At 46.4% G+C, this 18163-nt stretch overlaps 11 protein-coding genes across 11 annotated transcripts; 6 read left to right on the top strand and 5 right to left on the bottom strand.

The window, feature by feature from the left end:
• Positions 1-32: 32 nt before the first annotated feature.
• Positions 33-1514, top strand: LPD1 (dihydrolipoyl dehydrogenase; the record flags this gene model as incomplete). The annotated part of the gene is made up of 1 exon (XM_022610626.1): positions 33-1514. The coding sequence occupies one exon, from the start codon at positions 33-35 to the stop codon at positions 1512-1514; it is 1482 nt and encodes a 493-aa protein (XP_022466904.1).
• A 93-nt stretch (positions 1515-1607) lies between these two features.
• Positions 1608-2255, bottom strand: FCF2 (Fcf2p; the record flags this gene model as incomplete). Its single annotated transcript, XM_022610625.1, has 1 exon — positions 1608-2255. The coding sequence occupies one exon, from the start codon at positions 2253-2255 to the stop codon at positions 1608-1610; it is 648 nt and encodes a 215-aa protein (XP_022466903.1).
• A 297-nt stretch (positions 2256-2552) lies between these two features.
• On the bottom strand, positions 2553-4562 carry OSW2 (Osw2p; the record flags this gene model as incomplete). The annotated part of the gene is made up of 1 exon (XM_022610624.1): positions 2553-4562. One exon carries the CDS (start codon positions 4560-4562, stop codon positions 2553-2555), a length of 2010 nt encoding a protein of 669 aa, XP_022466902.1.
• Positions 4563-6345: 1783 nt separating this feature from the next.
• SPT8 (SAGA complex subunit SPT8) lies at positions 6346-7980 on the bottom strand (the record flags this gene model as incomplete). Its single annotated transcript, XM_022610623.1, has 1 exon — positions 6346-7980. The coding sequence occupies one exon, from the start codon at positions 7978-7980 to the stop codon at positions 6346-6348; it is 1635 nt and encodes a 544-aa protein (XP_022466901.1).
• A 1468-nt stretch (positions 7981-9448) lies between these two features.
• Positions 9449-10534, top strand: ERG3 (C-5 sterol desaturase; the record flags this gene model as incomplete). Its single annotated transcript, XM_022610622.1, has 1 exon — positions 9449-10534. The coding sequence occupies one exon, from the start codon at positions 9449-9451 to the stop codon at positions 10532-10534; it is 1086 nt and encodes a 361-aa protein (XP_022466900.1).
• Positions 10535-10932: 398 nt separating this feature from the next.
• On the top strand, positions 10933-13155 carry MNL2 (putative mannosidase MNL2; the record flags this gene model as incomplete). Its single annotated transcript, XM_022610621.1, has 1 exon — positions 10933-13155. The coding sequence occupies one exon, from the start codon at positions 10933-10935 to the stop codon at positions 13153-13155; it is 2223 nt and encodes a 740-aa protein (XP_022466899.1).
• Positions 13156-13242: 87 nt separating this feature from the next.
• REX2 (Rex2p) lies at positions 13243-14085 on the bottom strand (the record flags this gene model as incomplete). The annotated part of the gene is made up of 1 exon (XM_022610620.1): positions 13243-14085. One exon carries the CDS (start codon positions 14083-14085, stop codon positions 13243-13245), a length of 843 nt encoding a protein of 280 aa, XP_022466898.1.
• Positions 14086-14415: 330 nt separating this feature from the next.
• On the top strand, positions 14416-15161 carry RPL22A (60S ribosomal protein eL22; the record flags this gene model as incomplete). Its single annotated transcript, XM_022610619.1, has 2 exons — positions 14416-14427; positions 14811-15161. 2 exons carry the CDS (start codon positions 14416-14418, stop codon positions 15159-15161), a joined length of 363 nt encoding a protein of 120 aa, XP_022466897.1.
• Positions 15162-15403: 242 nt separating this feature from the next.
• On the top strand, positions 15404-16309 carry BMT6 (25S rRNA (uracil2843-N3)-methyltransferase; the record flags this gene model as incomplete). Its single annotated transcript, XM_022610617.1, has 1 exon — positions 15404-16309. The coding sequence occupies one exon, from the start codon at positions 15404-15406 to the stop codon at positions 16307-16309; it is 906 nt and encodes a 301-aa protein (XP_022466896.1).
• Positions 16310-16467: 158 nt separating this feature from the next.
• Positions 16468-17265, top strand: PER33 (Per33p; the record flags this gene model as incomplete). Its single annotated transcript, XM_022610616.1, has 1 exon — positions 16468-17265. The coding sequence occupies one exon, from the start codon at positions 16468-16470 to the stop codon at positions 17263-17265; it is 798 nt and encodes a 265-aa protein (XP_022466895.1).
• A 207-nt stretch (positions 17266-17472) lies between these two features.
• On the bottom strand, positions 17473-17976 carry SND2 (Snd2p; the record flags this gene model as incomplete). Its single annotated transcript, XM_022610615.1, has 1 exon — positions 17473-17976. One exon carries the CDS (start codon positions 17974-17976, stop codon positions 17473-17475), a length of 504 nt encoding a protein of 167 aa, XP_022466894.1.
• Positions 17977-18163: the final 187 nt, after the last annotated feature.

Raw genomic sequence — 18163 nt, 5'->3', positions numbered from 1 at the left:
GCAGTGGTGGTACGCACGCATACACTCTTGCAATGCAGTGGTTGAAACGTGGGTTATTACAGGCGAGGCAGTACGCGACGCGGTCCGCGAAGCACGACCTGGTCGTGATAGGGGCGGGGCCTGCAGGGTACGTTGCTGCGATCAAGGCTGCGCAGCTCGGGTACAACACGGCGTGTATTGACAAGAGGGGTCCAGCGGGGGGCACGTGTCTCAATGTCGGGTGTATCCCCTCGAAGTCGCTGCTGAACAACTCGCAGTTGTACCACCAGATGGTCGGTGGGGACGCTGCGACGCGTGGGATTGTTGTCACGAAGGGGGCTGTTAAGCTTGACTTCGGGAAGTTCATGGCCGCGAAGGAGAAAGTGGTCAAGCAATTGACCGGCGGGGTCGAGATGCTGTTCAAGAAGAACGGGGTCACTTACTACAAGGGTGAGGGGTCGTTTGAGTCGCCCACGCAGATCCGTGTCAAACCCGTCGAGGGGGTCAAGGGAGCCGTCGAGGAGGAGCTGCTTCTCGACACGGAGAAAGTGCTCATTGCTACTGGGTCAGAGGTGACACCTTTCCCCGGGATCACCATCGATGAACAACGGATTGTCTCCTCGACAGGGGTGCTCTCGTTGCAAGAGGTCCCCAAGAGACTCACAATTATCGGTGCGGGGATTATCGGACTCGAGATGGGGTCCGTGTACAACAGACTCGGGTCCGAGGTCACCGTTTTGGAGTACCAGCCAAGTATCGGTGCGTCCATGGACGACGAGGTCGCCTCCACCACGCAGAAACTGCTCAAGAAACAGGGGATCAAGTTCAAGCTGGCCACGAAGGTCCTGTCTGCCGCTAGGGACGGAGAAGTCGTCAACATCGAAGTCGAGGATACAGCCTCGGGGAAAAAGGAATCCCTGCAGGCGGATGTTCTTCTCGTTGCTGTGGGTAGGAGACCATACGTGCAGGGGCTTAACGCGGAGAAGATCGGCCTCGAGGTCGACACAAAGGGCCGCCTCGTCATCGACGACCAGTTCAACACGAAACACGAGAACGTCAAAGTCGTCGGAGACGTCACTTTCGGACCCATGCTCGCACACAAGGCCGAAGAAGAGGGGATCGCCGCCGTGGAACTGTTCAAGACTGGGCAGGGACACGTCAACTACAACAACATCCCCTCTGTGATGTACTCGCACCCAGAGGTCGCGTGGGTGGGCAAGACGGAGAAACAACTCAAGGAGGACGGTATCAGCTACAAAGTAGGGAAGTTCCCCTTCGTCGCCAACTCCAGAGCTAAATGTAACCAGGACACGGAGGGGTTCGTCAAGATCCTTATCGATGCGGACACGGAGAGAATCCTGGGCGCCCATATCATTGGGCCCAACGCCGGTGAAATGATCGCGGAGGCCGGGCTCGCACTAGAGTACGGTGCGTCCGCAGAGGACGTCTCAAGAGTCTGCCACGCACACCCAACTTTGTCCGAAGCGTTCAAAGAGGCAAACATGGCCGCGTACTCGAAACCAATCAACTTCTAACTCTGATTTGAAACCTTTTCTATCTCAAGATATATATATATATATATATACCTATACGAATTGCCATGTACCTTCTACTATCTGAGACGAGTCTTAGAACCTCCTCCTAGCGTCCTTCGTCTTTTTAAAGTGCCCCCTCCTTCCACTCATCTTCTGCTGCTGGATCTCAGCGTACTTCCGCTTGAAGTACTTGTTGCTCGCGTCGTCAGCCATCATCGTCTCCAAGATCGTCGGTTTCCGCTGCTTGTTCGTCAACCGGCTACTGTAAAACTCCGTCTTGTCCTCCACGATCGTACCAACGGAAAACCTGTCCGGGACAACCCACCTGTCCTTCTTGTAGTGTCTTTTCGGGTCCAGCGCTGCACGGTGCTTGATCAAAAGCAGATCCCTCTGCAATTCACGACGCTTGTCATCGCTAGGCTTCGGCAGCGTAAACCAGTCGTCACTGACTGACCGTTTCGTCGGCACGTTCGTCCCGTCCTCGAGCAGACCGTCAGGACGCACCTTCTCCGGGCAGCCAGTAACGAGCAAGTCAAACCCAGTATCCAGCTTCGGCAGTTTCTTCAACCCGACCTCTATGTCCCGGAAAATACGCTCCGTGTCCCTCTTGTCGTGATCCAATTGCAAAACATTATCGTCCTGTTCTGCCGATTCTCCACTCTTCTCCTCGCGGTCTGCGCCCTTAGAAACCTCCCTCAGGGAGGCAAACAAATCCTCTAACTGTTGATCACCGTCACTCATACTGTACTGTCCGTGCGAGACTCTCTGCGACTGCTCCGCCACTGTTGGAACTAACCTTCAAGTTGTACCTCATCGCATCGAAGACGTCAAAAATTTTTCAATATTATAAATTCTTTGGATCCAGCGACAAACTTGACAGTGGACCGGGAGCATGGACCAGAGACTCTGTTACCACCGTCGCGATGTTCTGAAACGGCAGGGTCAGGTTATACTCCCCTCCCTTCCCTGAAACGATACTGTTTTACTCGAATTTACGAATGAGTACATATATTATTGAAGTAAGGTGGCTTAAAAGGACTACCGTTTCTTGAACAACTCAAGAATCTTTTCCTCATCCTGTTTCAACCGCTGATACGTGTCTGCCTCCCCGTACCGACTAGTTGTAAACATGAGCACATCGCCTGCATTGGCACGGTTAAGGATCTCGACGTGCCGCAACAGGTCCTCGTAAGCTCTGTTCCGCAGTGGCCTGGCAACGGTGCCTTGGAACTCGTTGAACCGCCTGTTCATTCTCCACAGCTGTGACTCGATCGACAAATGCTGCCTCTTCAGATCGTTTAGTTCCAGTTGCGTTGGAGAATCAGGGTGCATGAGCTGCGTGTACAGCGACCTGTACTCAGTGGCGAGCTGCTCGTGGTAATGTCTCCTCAATTGCGCTTCAAACGCTTGTACTGCATCGTTCGACCGTTTCGAGGGAGTTTGCTTATTAAAATAAGGGACCAGACTGCTGTCTAAATTGTGTGCGAACCTCCCCTGAGAGCGAGCTCGATGAATCTTTACAATACTTGTATCGTTGAAATCGTTACAATTGAACTCAAGTAACGAATTCAGTAACGAGACTTTGCTGTCCTTGGGCAATTCTGGATCCTGTTTAAAGTCACAGAGTGGTCGATCCTGTTTCTCCTCTCCTTTATTCAGCTTGCTCCCTTCACCTTGACTCGTCTGGCCCATGTTTTCAGCAGTTAAGTACAGCTTTTTCAGATCAGAGGGCAGATTCAAGTCAACACCATTGCCACCAACGACCTCCCCTGTACTTGTATCAAAGTTGTCATGATGCTCCTCGCGAACGTCGGACATTTTGACCTCTGTCTCCAAACTATGAAAGTTGCTCTCAATTGTGAGCGATGTGGGCCGTTTGTGATGCCCGCCATTGATTGACAGCCCACTCAGCGAGAGGAGCCTTGAGTAAAACCCAAATAGAAAATTCACATTGGAGCATTCAACTTTGTAACGGTTTGCTAATACAATGGGTTGGTACAACAGTATATGGGCGGGATACTCAAACTTGTGGAAAAAACAGTAAGGCTCGAACGGTAGTGACAAATACTCAGGGTGCTCGTTTGCGGTAGTATTGATCAACTCCCTCTTCTTCTTTTTGTTATACGTTACAATTTTATCAAAATCAATTTGATCTCCTGTAACGTCATCAGTGCGACAGAAAACTGGAACAACCTGATGGCATTGCGCCTTGCAGATTGTGAATAACTCTTTGACCAAATCTTGAAATATCGTCTCCGTATTTTTCGTCTCGAGCAATATATCGTAATCAAATTGCTCGTATATGACCGTCAAAATGTTCAATGCAATTTTGGGTATCAAACATTCCCAAATCTTTAACGCCATGGAGCTTTCCTGCGACATTTCTTGAATGCTGATCCATTTGGTCATCTGCAGAAAATTGACGAATTTGGCCATACTAGTATTGTTATCAAATAGACTGGTATTGACATAGTTTGCATTTACAATCATCTTTTGGTTATGACTGTACGTTTTCGAGCTGTAACTTACACCCAAATAAATGCAGCAATGGTCGTCGTTGACAAGAGCGTATGAACCGAGCGACAGTTGTCTGCATTCCACCTCACACAGAATAGACAATACGCATTTACAACTGTCTCCAAAGACTTTCAAAGCGAACGGCTCCAGCTCACACCCAAAATCCGAACTTACAAGCACAATGGTGTTCTTGTTGGAAAAGGACACTAAATCGGTGCAATAATCTTCGAACCTCTCAATGGAAATTGCGCTCACGACAATAATATCGATATCGTACTTACATTTCGTAACACCTTCTGGGGAGGTGACTAATAACTTCTCACCAAGCTCATTCAGATCCTTGGTGAAAATATTCGGAGTGTAGAAATTAGCGCCTAATTTTGTAGATTTCCAAGCGACCAGCCCATCAACGGAAACGTACTGGGATGTTAACAGAACAAAAGTATTGGATAAACTCAACCTCCAACCAAGAAACTGCGTTGATGGGGTTTCCCCAATGATCAAACAGGTTAGGGGCTTCTTTTGCTCCATGATGTCTTGTTCTTCTCTGTAATTTCCGGTTTGTGTCGCAAAATGCTAATAGTTTGTTTTATTTATTATTTTTTTTATTAGGTCCAAATTAATGGAAGAAAACACTATCGAATAAACATTTGTAAGAATTTATTCCACTTATATTCCAAATAATTCACTATTTAGTAGTTTATGACTCGATATTTAATTGCCGTAAAAGTAGAAATAAATTGAGTCATCCCTGAGAATGATGCAGTTAAAATCTTTTTCCATTTCTATGTTTGTTTTTTTCATGTTTATCATAACGTAGTTTGAAAAGGTATGTTCCAGTTAGACCTACGAATTATCCTGGACGAGTAAGCCGTCCCCCTTGACAAGCATCAAAGTTGTAAGTTGTAGCCCCCATAGTCTTTTTCCGAATTGACGAAGTTAGAACTTCTTCGACTGTCCGCAATCCATTAAAATTAGGTTTATAAAATTGCAGCTAACTTTAAGAGCTAAAGTAGGATTGTAAACAATCAAGTTTTTAAGAGGAAAATCCACGCTTCAACTTCACATCCTAGTACTGATACCAACTTTTAACGTATGACCCCTACGTGTTGCATATCTTACATGTAGTGAGAAGTAGCTCTTTTACGCCTAAAAGAGGAACAAAATCGCGATTCTAAAAACAGAAGACTACATGCCGTTCATTGATCATTGTTACAATACCCTAGCAAGAAAGAAGACTGTTTTATTTAAAAAATAAATCGTGAATTGGCTAGAATGTGCCTATCACGTTTTCAAAACTGTTCATTTTAGTGGTTGCGGAATACAAGATTAAGAGTTAAATGCTTACGGTTAAACCCCTGGTCAAAACTATACAGAACAAATACTTGTTATTCAGCACTCTATTGCTCAAGTGACATTGTACCGTGGTCTCAATGACCCTGTAGAATATATTCCGTACCGTCTGAATCTACAGAACAGAGAAGCCTGTTCCTTCTTCTAAAGAAGGTTGTGCTTGATATTCTTATTTACGTTGTATACGTAATTATACAAGTTATCTCAGTCGTACTTGCCTGACTAAATCTGGTTATTTCTTTGAATCCTGGATTCAGACACAGTTTTGAGTGAGTGTTCTCACATGCCGGGATTATAACGTGCTATGAGCCTATTCCCAAGAAGAGATCAACGACTTATCTTCACACTATCCTCCTACTCAAACATCTCAGGGACTACGTAAAGCTAAAATTATTGTAGAATAGACCAACACGGCTTAGGCGTCAATAACTAAAATATTGATATCTCTAGTTGAACGTTCTTTGGATATTGGGGACTCACCTTGCTGAAAATACATTTTTATCAACATACTCTCATAACTTGTAAGTACGGTGTCTTGCATAAAGGAAAGCCAGCAAGCTATAAAAGTATCACGAACTATCTCAATATCGTAAATATCTGGATATGGGGTGCGCCGCAGATAATGCAATGGAGCATTAAAGCATCGTAAAAAGAAATCAAGGTATCTGACAGGTAAACCCCACTCTTAAAAGGGTAAACCTGATTTTGTTTGGCTTAGGCGAACACTATGTAGCGTGTTACCTGTAACAATGGGTATACTACTTTACATAAACGAGTAACCCTCGTTCCACTGATACATCCCCCCAGAATAAATGACAAGAATGAGACCGTTAACGATGTCTTGGTCTGTAAGTTTCATAATCAGAATAGATAAAAACGTAAAGAGCTCAAGATTATCAGAGTGATCCCATCGTAGTTTTTTTTCTCTTGTACAGTTCCCAGCATCATACGTTGTTGTGAATCACTGTAAATCTATATCATATAGGAGTGTTGTGTCCGTTGAAGTACCTTGCCAACCTCTGTCTCCACTGGTGCTGATCATGAACCGGGATGTTGGGTCGATGTAGATGTTTGAAATGACACCACCATGATGTCCCGGTACGATTAGGAACGGGTTACCATTTGCCGGAGTAGTGGTATCGTACAGTCTTATATTGTCTCTAGATGCAATTAGGAGGTGTTTCTCGTTGGGCAGCGCTTTAACACAGGAGACGGGCCCCGATATGCTTGGTAGTTTGAGCGTGCTCTTGACTTGGAGTGGCATCTTCAAGTCGTACTCTTCCACGCATGCGTTTCTTCTCCCTGCGAAGATGGAGTCACCAGAAGCGCCCCAACAAGCAGAGAGACACCAAGGTGGAACTTTGGCCCCCCTGGGGAGCGACAACACAGGCTGCGAGGTGGTTCTCTTGTCCCATATGTTGACGCTCCCATTGAGTCCGGCGGTCATGAACACAGTTTCATCGTACACGGTGTTAAGGCTTGTCTGAGAAATTTCGTCAGCTGGGCGTGCCTCTGTCGCTGTGTTTGTAAACTCGTTGTCTTTGCCGTCTTGTTTAGTTTCCTCATCCTCGTCCTCGTCACCGAACAAAGAATCCATCTCTTCGTCGCTGTCTGGCTGTGAGGTTGATTTCATTGATTCCAATGTCACGGTCGAAAACAACGGTCTATACTCCAGCGCGGAGAGTTCCGAGTTCGTGCCTTTATACTTGTTTATCGGTTCCTGAGTTCTGTTTAGATCCCACTCCAGCAGTTGTTTATCCCACGATGCGGACAGAAATTTATCCTGTGTACCGTTAAGTCTCAAAATGTTGACTACGTTACTGTGCGCCTTGAAGTAGTGTGCTATCTGACCCTCCCCATACCTGACCCCTTGCATAGTGATCCCGCCATTTTGCAGCCCACTCAACAGGAAGAGACACTCCTCGTGGACCTCTAGCGAGTAAACTGGGCTTACCTGTGGCTGGTACATGTTACCCGATGCCGGTAGACTACTCCTCGAGACGGGTATTTCGTTCTCCCAATAGGACATCAAGACACCTGCGTTTGATATCGATTCTGCAAGAGAGTGTTTTTGAAGTATAGTGAGGGATAACTTCCCCTGTAGCGTGGCCAAGAGATCGAATTTCCTAATGAATCCATCGGCCCCACCCAAGAACAGGTACTTTAGCCCCTTCGACACTGTTAGAGCATTGACGTTCGTTTGTATCGGGATCGCTGCTGACGGGTAGATCGAGTACGTCGAAGCCACTTTGCTGGCCTGCAGCATAGACAGATAGTAATGGTGCAGGTTTGAAGTCAAGGGACCCTGCTTGACAGCAGGGTCATTGGCACTTGCCTCCGCTGCCTCGGATCTGTCACTGTCTTCTGGCTCATGGCTGGGTTTCTTGGACTCTGGCTCATCCTCCTGTTCTTCATCCTCTATCTCCACATCCATATTATCATCTTCATCCTGATCGTCATCATCGTCATCCTCGTCATCTTGATCATCATCTTCTTCTTCCTCTTCCTCGCCATCTTCGTCCTCCTCCTCGCCGTCTTCTACTGGGCCGACTTCATTCTGCTCCAGAATATCTTCCATAGAATCCAAATGAGTCATACTTTGCAGTGTAGCAAGTGAAGAAAGTTCAATCGTGGCACCTACCTGTTTGGAACCTCCAACGTGAATACCACTGTCCTAGCGGCTCTGCTGGAGCAGTAATTGCAATATAAAGATATTCTAATTCGAAGCACGTGACAGTCACGTGTGGACGGTAAACCCAGTTCACTAAACCCTAAGGCAGCGCACCGCAACATGTAACAGACAAGTATAGCGATAAGCAACAAGTAAGCCGGACAGACCCAAGCTAATGAGGTCTGGTCCAGCTTCACCAACTTATTATATAGACGCCGCAGATCATGAAACCCAGTTCCCTTTATGAGGAACATACAGAGACAATTGATCACTGTTGAGCTCCGACATGCCACTCGCAACGATACGAGCGAAGCGAGTAGCGTTGCTCGCGTTTACCCAGACATTGTAGTTAGTCTTCAATAAATCCAAGAAGTTCACCTCCGACCGTCCTATTCCATTATTCCATGCTAATATATTCGAGCAATACGCCTGCTTTGAACACTCTAATTTTTCCAAAGTAAAAGTCCTGGTTCGCCAAGGACCCACAGGGAGCCCAAGGTTTACCCAGAAGGAAAGGCCCGGTTGCATCCCAGTACGCGGAAAAAATCGGGACGGGCCAACCAGGCCCAAAGTTCAACTACGAGCTTTCTAACTGCCACAACTTTAATATACGCTATTGGGCCGCGGCTGCTGGCACCAGACTTGCCCTCCAATTGTTCCTCGTTAAGGTATTTACGTTGTACTCATTCCAATTACAAGACGCGTATGGCCACTAGCCTACCATCGCCAGCACGAGGCCATGCGATTCGAAGAGTTATTATGAATCACCAAAGAGTCCGAAGACATTGATTTTATCTAATAAATACATCTCTTCCGTGAGGTCTAGCTGCTCTGGGTGTGACCCCAGCCCAGCCCTCCTGCAGATAACTATGCTAGAAGCTAGTAATCCACCATCACCGGCGCTAACCCACAAAGCCCTAAATATACAAGCCCTAACCGCACCAAGCCCTAACCGCACCACACGAGCGAACCCTAAACAGAAGCGGAGCCGCCTCGTATACCGCGCCGCAGCTCGTTTAGCGGCCGAGACACTCTTTCGCCCGCCGCCCGCCAGCGGTGCCTGCAGGATTCCCCGATCTGGCACCGCCCAGAAACCCGTAAACGACGCCGAAATATGCGTACGATGGCTCAAAGGGCTCGTTTACGGGGAGCGGTGGTATCCCGCTTATGTCGTATTCCACGCCTCGTCGTGTAAGCAGGGCAGCGGGCTGCGCGCTGTGGGCCATCGTCTTGTGCTACACAGGTGTTGGTGCGGTAGGCCCGTTGCAAACGTTATATAAAGCAGACCGGGAGTTGTCTTGCCCTTGTAGTTCCCCGATCTCTGTTTCGTTGTTGCGACTCTCTCTACTTGATCTCACCCGCCACTCCAACCAGCTAGACTATATCACAGAAAATGGATCTGGTATTGGAGACCGTGGACACCTTTGTGTTCGACAAAGTCTACAGTAAGCTGTTCCCATACGAACTGATCCACAATGTCGGGTCAGAATGGATTAACAAGCTGGATTTGCAATCGTACGCTGCTGACAACTGTACCATGCTTTCCGAGACCGTCAAGATGGTCAACTCGCAACCACACGTCAATATGGACGTCTACGGGCACACTCCGTTCCTGTTCGACGTCACCGACTACACTTTCAAGTCGTTGCTGCCAAGGTACAACCTGATTAGAGAGGCCTTCTCCCTGTGGATCATCGTCACATTCTTCGGTTGGTTGCTGTACCTGTCCTTCGCTACGATGTCGTACATCTTCGTGTTCGACAGAACCATTTTCAACCACCCAAGATACTTGCAGAACCAGTTGCGGATGGAAATGAAGCTGGCCTTGAGTGCCATCCCCTGGATGTCTCTGCTAACGGTCCCATGGTTTGTGCTGGAATTGAACGGTCACTCGAAACTGTACTGGTCTGACCCAAAAAAGGACTGGACCAACATCGTCAAAGAGATCGCCTCGTTCATTTTCTTCACAGACTGCGGTGTCTACTTGGCTCACAGATGGCTGCATTGGCCAAACGTCTACAGAATCCTGCATAAGCCTCACCACAAATGGCTGGTCTGCACTCCATTCGCATCCCACGCTTTCAACCCTGTCGACGGCTACTTCCAATCCCTACCTTACCACCTGTACCCAATGATCTTCCCCTTGCAGAAGGCGTCGTACCTGTGCCTGTTCACTTTCGTCAACTTCTGGACCATCATGATCCACGACGGGAACCACATGTACAACAACAAGATCGTCAACGGTACAGCGTGCCACACTGTCCACCACTTGTACTTCTCGTACAACTTCGGTCAATTCACCACCCTGTGGGATAGACTAGGTGGCTCATACAGAAGACCAGAGGATGCCCTGTTCGACAAGAGCCCCATCAAGGACGAGGCCGCCTTGAAGGAACAGTTGGAACAAGTCGAGTTGGAGATGAAGCTGTTGGAAGGTGACAACGACGAGAGAGTATATATCGAGAAGAAGAAGGCGTGAGTCATCCCTTTCCCCCCCCCCGTATCCACACACACACATGATGTATATTTATTATTAACGTATAGAAAAAGATTAGATATAAAACGACAGTTTTCCTTTCATGCCCAACAAAGAGAGATCCATCTCGAGATCACTTAACTACTCGTTCTTCGTAACATTGCCATGACAGCTGGCCCTTCCGCAATTTGCCTTCTATCTATCTCACAACCAGTGACAAGCGCGAATCCAACTCCGGCTGGCTCTTCTTGGACCAGTTGGCCGTATAGTACATGCATTTAAGCGTGTTATTTGAAAATATATATATTTGTACTGATAGTTCCGGCGATTAGTAAACACGAGAGTGTGAGAGTCAAGCTGTCAACGGAAATCAGATCAGCATGTCGCGAGCGGGTCACAAGATGCCCCCGCTTAAGGTGCTGAGGTTTGTTGTTCGTAAAGTGAAGTCGGTACTACTGCTCTCCACAACAGTCCTTCTACTGTTCTATTACACTTTCCAAAACGAAATCGATATACTCAATTCGTACGCAGAGAACGAACTTCTCCCGACAATTAGTACCGCACAACAACATGCACAGGCTAGTACCGATATACATGATTTACTAAACGATGATAACGAGGCAGTAAGGGATCTCCCCACGAAGAACAGGTACTTCCCGCTTTTAGTCCGATCACCGGAAAGCGATCCGACGCGAGAGGCCCCGAATGCGGACCCGCGCCAGTTCAAAAGGAAGTACTCGGTCCATTTGGAGGTTGCGCTTCCGAATAGTGGGAGTACAGACTTGATCGCAGGTGGATTCCCAGCTAATATCACAGAGCGGGATGGCCCCATGCTTGAAAGGATTAAAGATGTTTTTGATAGGTCATGGAGCCAGATCAGCTCGCAATGGGCGGATGACCCTTGGCCGCTCAATTTGGTCGATACACTCGAGACATTATACATTTTCAACCGCACGGCGCAATTCAACGACGCTGTGGAGACAATCGCTAAAGTCGATTGGCAAGTGCCAGCTACGATTTCGACTTTGGTTAACATCCCGGACTTGGCTTCACGCGCACTCGGTGGGCTGATATCAGCTTATGAACTGTCAGGAGAGGAGAGGCTACTCGCGGCGGCTAAGAGAGTCGGGGATTTTATACTAAGGTCCTACGATACACCAAACAGACTACCCGTGATACAGTATCCATGGAAAACATCCTTGAGCAATAGGTTCCCCTATCAGGAGTCGCAAGTCGGTTTGTTAATACAGATGTCTTTAGAGCTGACTAAACTGACTCAACTGACTTCCAAGAACGAATACTTTGATGCAGTTTCTCATGCCTTGCAAGTCTTATGGAGATCTGCGAAAAGGGTCCCACTGGATTGCCTTTTCCCATCTGTCGTGGATGCATCACTATGTAAAATTATCACAGAGGACCTCATTGCCAAGGGAGAACACCACAGAGAATCAATGAAGAGCATTGACGAGAATTTGAAATTTGTGTACTGCCAACAACTAGACCATTTCAGCAATTTCACAAATACGATAATACCGAGTAAAGATTACATATCCCTTTATGATACTCTATCCAAAATGGTTGCATTGACGAACATCGATGTGTTTGCGACATTCCATGAAACACAGCACGACGATACACTCAAAGACCTGCCGCTAAATTCGACATCAATATTTGAAAAGGCCATGTATCACATTACCCATTTGATGGAATTTTCTCCATCGAGTCCTATGGACCTCAATGTCGTTCCTGGAATCATCTTCAATCCAGTGTACCAACAAGCGACAAATGAGTTGGAAGTACAACTAAGAAGAGACTTCAGGTATTCACCAGAATCCTGCCTCCTAGGTGCCACAATGGCATACGGGTCACACGTGTTCCACAAAGACTTGCTTGACACTGCGGAGCATCTTACGGAAAGTTGCATAAAGTTGACCAAACTGTTCGAAGGTGAGACGTCCTCTTTATTGCTGGACGGCGTGGGACCGAACGAGGAAAAGTACGACCCGAAACGTAAAATACACAATGTATTAACCGGGAAGTACACTGGGTTTAATAAAGAGTTCTCGTCCACAAACAACCGGGTTGCATTAAGACCAAACCAGGGCGCCAATGTAGGACCCCAGAAACGGACGTTCAGTTACATTAAGGACGAAAGGTTTACAAACATGGTGCTATCAGCAACTGACCTGAATGCAAACGGCGAGAAGTGGTCAAACTCGGAGTTGCCATTGTGGATCAACGACAGAGATTCTAGCCATGCGAAAATCTTGTCGTTCGAGATAATCGAGTCGATCTTTTATCTATTTAGAACCACTGGTGACAACCGGTGGAGAGAGAGGGGTAGAGAACTGTTCCAGATGACAATCTCTCGTGTTGAAAAGGAGACAAAGGGTGCAAAAGGTACGTGGCACATTACCGAGTTGGGCCGTAACACACTACCGAGTTACTGGTTTTCGCAAACTTTGAAATATTACTATTTGCTTTTTGAAGATTCCAGTGTGTACAGCTTCGAGGACTACGTGATTAGTGGCGGGGGGCATATTTTTAAAAGACGGAAACCGGTTCAGAAGGAAAAGAAGGATCCAACTGTCAAGAATGTACCAAAGGAAAGTACTGTTGATTAGATATATAGTTTATACCTTTAAGAAGGAACGTATCATGAATTTATTAATGAATATATTCTCTTTCATTCTTGCATTATTTCTCCCCTTTCACTGCTTCCTTTTCTTTTCTGGCAGGTCATCATCTTGTTTATCCGATAACTCACGTTTGGAAATTTCCTGTTTGTAATCCTTTAGGATTTCTCTCTTGATAATTGAGCTCAAATCATTCTTATTACTTTCTCCCTCTATTTCGCGGGCACGTTTTGCTACAAACTGCTTTGTTTCATTTTTATTTTTGAGATAGTGGTCTTGGTACCATTTGAGTTGAGCAATACTCTCCAAAATATCCTTTTTGGCGGTATGTGCCGTCTCCTTTTTCGGGAAAACGTTGGCAAGTTCAGGGTTGTGCCTTCTGGAGACTTCCATAATAGTGCTCACGTCAATGTTTCTATAAAACAAATGGTCTATCACTTTGGGGAACTCTCTTAACATGAATAATCTATCCATGTGTACGGAGTTCCCACCCAGTACACCAATATTCCCCTCTGGAATGAATTGCTTGATGTAATCCAGCAGCTCGCTCTCTACTTGTTCCCTTGTCTTCGTACTCTCTAGCACCTGTTTCGTAAGACCGCTGTCACCATGATGTTCAACACACCACTGGTTCATAGAATCCATGACACTTTTATCGTAATGGACAACACTCTCGTAGCAATTGTCCCCTTCTTTGTCCACTATATTCAGGTGACCGTCAGTAATAATGCAACATACCTCAATGATGTGATCCTTATTGTGGTCAAGCCCGGTCATCTCACAGTCAACCCAGACAATTGGTTTGAAGATCTTGGGCGATGTAACGGGTGCGGCAGCTGCTACAGACATGATCGATCTCCGTAAAATGGGTGTATACACTCTTGAACAGAGTCTCTGTATGGCAAACCGACCAAACATCAACCACAACAAAAACTGGTTTCGAGTTCATCGCAGAGGCATCTCAAACCCGGTGCTGTCTGAACCTTCTGTAAGTAACAAGATTGAAAGTCTCACATTTACTTGTGACTGCTTTCTACACCCGTACATTTTTCAAAATTTGATTTTTTTGAAAAAAATATTTTTTTTACAAAAAAACGACGCAAAAAAAAGTTCTGATGGAAATTTCACTTTGTTCAGAAATTGTTCAATGCAACAGTGTTAAGTGACTCTCTTGCTAGTTTAACATAGTGTTTCTCTAGTTTTACTCTTGAATTACCAGACAACCAACCAGTTTATCAATCGTATACAATGGCTCCAAGAGTATGTGCTTCATGATTGAGGGTTTTCGAGAGATCTGGCTTATCGCTAATCTTTTGGATGTTTCCCTCACCTCCTCCCGAAGCTATTAACACGAACGTGTGGTTCTTATCACTAAATGGACGGCAACAATATTTCTGAGATTGAGTGATCGGGTGGTTATATATTTCCCTGATTATCTGCTGGTCAGAAAGAATTTTGTTATTCTGTATTTTAAAAATTCACTAAAGGATCATTGCATATCTTTTTTCCTTCCAGAAGTTCCTTCATTGAAAGTGATTGTTAATAGCAGTAGGCAAAATTTGTACCAAAACAAAATGGTGATACTAACAATGATATTATAACTGTGTTAAATTTCTTTTAACCTTTTACTTTTTTTGATATAGACTTCTAAGAACCAAAAAGTCACCAAGACTTTCACTGTCGACGTCTCTTCTCCAACTGAGAACGGTGTCTTTGACCCAGCTTCTTACGCCAAGTACTTGATTGACCACATCAAGGTCGAGAACGCTACCGGTAACTTGGGTAACGCCATCACCGTCCAAGAAGATGGTTCCGTCGTCACCGTTGTTGCTACCACCAAGTTCTCTGGTAAGTACCTAAAGTACTTGACCAAGAAGTACTTGAAGAAGAACCAATTGAGAGACTGGATCAGATTTGTCTCCACCAAGACCAACAGCTACAGATTGGCCTTCTACCAAGTCACCCCAGAGGACGAGGAAGAAGACGAAGAGTAATTGCATCATATCTAGTCTATTAAATAATAATCCTCTAGTTTTTTCGAAGTTCTTCCCCTTTCTAATGCATCATAATCTGTATAATTGTAACCTTTACATAAAATAATACACTTATTCTTCTTTTTTTGGTTTTCATCTATTCTTTCTTTATCTGTTGTTGCGAATTTTCTCTCTTCGAATAGCTCATCGGATATTTCTTACCATCTGGTCATTCAATTCACAAGTGAGCAAAGTAGAGCAGCATGAGCTTGAAGCAACTGCCAGGTCACAACAGTGCAACACTACCCCCACAAGAGATCATCGATCTGTTCAAAGTTGCATTTGGACAAGAACTGTACTCGGGGAACCTTTCACAACTTGAAGCGCAGATCCAGGATGTCAAGTCCTGTCTTTATAACAGAGAGTATATAGAAGCCTTCAAAACCGACGAAAGAAGGACTGCATACGTGTGTAGGTGGACACCCTCGCGAGCGATCTCCTACGCCTCATTATTCTCACACTTCCCGGAGATCCTAGAGAAACTACGGACAAGTGACAGCAATGTTCTGTGTGTCGGGGGAGGTGCAGGCGCGGAACTGGTAGCATTGGCATCGATATTCACTCCAGCGAAGTTCGCCAAGGACTCTAGCACTGGGACTCTGCAAGTAAACCTCATCGACTTGTCCGACTGGGATCACGTCTTGCAAAAGATGATTACGTCTATAAACGATCGCTGGCTGTACAAGCAGACTTCCGCGGATTTCAAAGTTCAATTCACGAACAGGGACGTGCTGACAGTCACAGAGACCGGGGACCTGGCACACCTGGACCTCATCACTCTCTTGTTCACTACAAACGAGCTGTTCAAACAGGACAGAGCCGGGAGCATACGATTTCTACAGTCCTTGAACAAGCACTGCAAAATCGGTTCGCACTTGCTCATTGCGGAGAGTGCGGGCAGTTACTCCCACATCAAAGTCGGGAAACGTACTTTCCCAGTGCAATTCCTGGTCGACACGGTCCTTGTTGGACCTCACGGCAAAGGTGGGCCGTGGGAATTGGTCCAAGAAAGTGACAGTTTGTGGTACCGCTGCCCGCCAGAACTGGACTATTGCATCAAGCTTGAGAACATGCGCTTCTTCTACAGACTGTACACCAAGACACACTGACCTTCGAGCCTCTCCCCAAAGACTGAGGAATTTTTGTATATATAAGACGTACACAGCATCATCGAACTTCAAGTTGTGAAGAACGACAGCGAATTTTTTTCCTTGTTCCTTTTGACAGTAGTGAGGAACTACAAACACAACTGCAAACACAACTGATCATGGTTGCTCGCGCTGGTGCTGGGCATCGCAGCGGGAGGACGGTGGCGCCCCTGGGGGCGATCCTGCGGTCCAGGATCCGCCAACCACAGTTTTATTGGTTTTTAGGCCATTTCCTGACGCTTTACCACTGTGCAAGATTCCATTTGGCCATCTTCTCCGTGCAGAGTCAGAGATTGCACTACGGATGGATTCTGTTTTACGTCACTGCGACGTACGGGATAGTACTGTACCAGTTTTACAAGAGTGGTCAACTTCAATGGAGTACACTGAGTGAGAACCTCGCTCAAATGGATAACTTGCAATACTTTCTCGTATTCAGCGTACTTTTGACACTTTTCCTGATCAGCAAGGGCCACGCCATGCTGAGTAACGCCACTTACTCACCTGCTATATTTGCGCTATTCCATTCGCTGAATTACTTCAAAGAGAACCTGCTACCGTTCCTGCCCCTAAGACAACATATGAAATCTGGGGCCAATCAAATAATCACGGTGTTCATATCACGTTACAATGGCCCCTTCCTTGTCATGGCACAAGTGTTTGAGATAGTGTGTGCAGTGCGCTGCGCGGTTCTCAAGTTACCCCTCGCCGTGCTGTCCCTGCGGCTGTATTCGGTTGCAACTGCATTGGCATACTTAAAGTTCTTCCAGTTACGCTACAAACAAAACAGTACATTGCGGAAATTGTTTGACGAGAGAGTTCTCACCACGGTGGATGCCCTCGTGGCGACGCGAGTGCCCCAGTGGACACCTCTGTGGGGGTCTGTCAAGAACAAAGTGAAGTATTTTTTGTCATAGTGTATATTTTGCATGTACGTATCCTAGTATGTTCCAGGAGCCAGGGGCTTTCAAACTAGAGTGTAAGAGAAATCGAGTTATGTTGTCGATTACGGGAATTTGTTGACCATCAGACGACCCCCCAGGTTATTGTACAATCGTGACAAATATTATGTGGAAATATGTAAAGTAATACATTGTACACACTTCGAGGAGTCCGAAGGTTGCTTACCTCTTCCCCTTGTTTTCTCTTTTCTCCCTCTTCAACTGTCTCTTTGACTTTGTTTGTTGTTCGTTAGTTGAGTTTTGAGACCCGCCAGCCCTTGGCATAGAGGGCATAAATTTTTGTTTCAATGCAAACAGTTTGACACCTAGGTAAATGGGTACCCCCCACCACAGGAGCCAAAATTTGCCCGTGTTGAACAAGACTTTCCCCAAATCTCCAAACCACGTCAAGTACACCGCATCAAACAAGTACTCGACAACACCGCCGCTCTGTCTCAGATCGACACCCTCACTAGTCAATTGTCCCGCAGAGTCGTATTTCGGCCTACCAAACTTGTCCAGCACAAACACGGCCACTGCAAATGGTACATGGTACAGGAAGAACCTGATATAGTGCGGCCACGAGCGGTACAGTGCAAGAGTAGTCAGCGGGACCGTGACGTAGTACAGCTGGTTAAGAACAGATCTGTTTGCCTTTACTTGTTTCTTCGTAGCATTCCCGGCCATTCTCAAAGTGTGGGGGGTAGACCAGGGGAGAGTCAATTGACCTGAACCGAGGCTACTGTTGCATCTCAAGACTCGGTAGTGTACAACATCGCAAGCTCAGCAAACGACACACGGCGGGGGGGATATTACCCGGCCGACCAGATCCTCACCTCGAAGCGAGCTGTGTGCGAAGGCAAAGGTAAGGGAG

This window comes from Huiozyma naganishii, chromosome 12, assembly GCF_000348985.1.
Source record: "Huiozyma naganishii CBS 8797 chromosome 12, complete genome".
Classification (NCBI taxonomy): Eukaryota; Fungi; Ascomycota; class Saccharomycetes; order Saccharomycetales; family Saccharomycetaceae; genus Huiozyma; species Huiozyma naganishii.
Note: the sequence above shows the minus strand (reverse complement) of the source record. Positions and strands in the feature narration are given on the sequence as shown.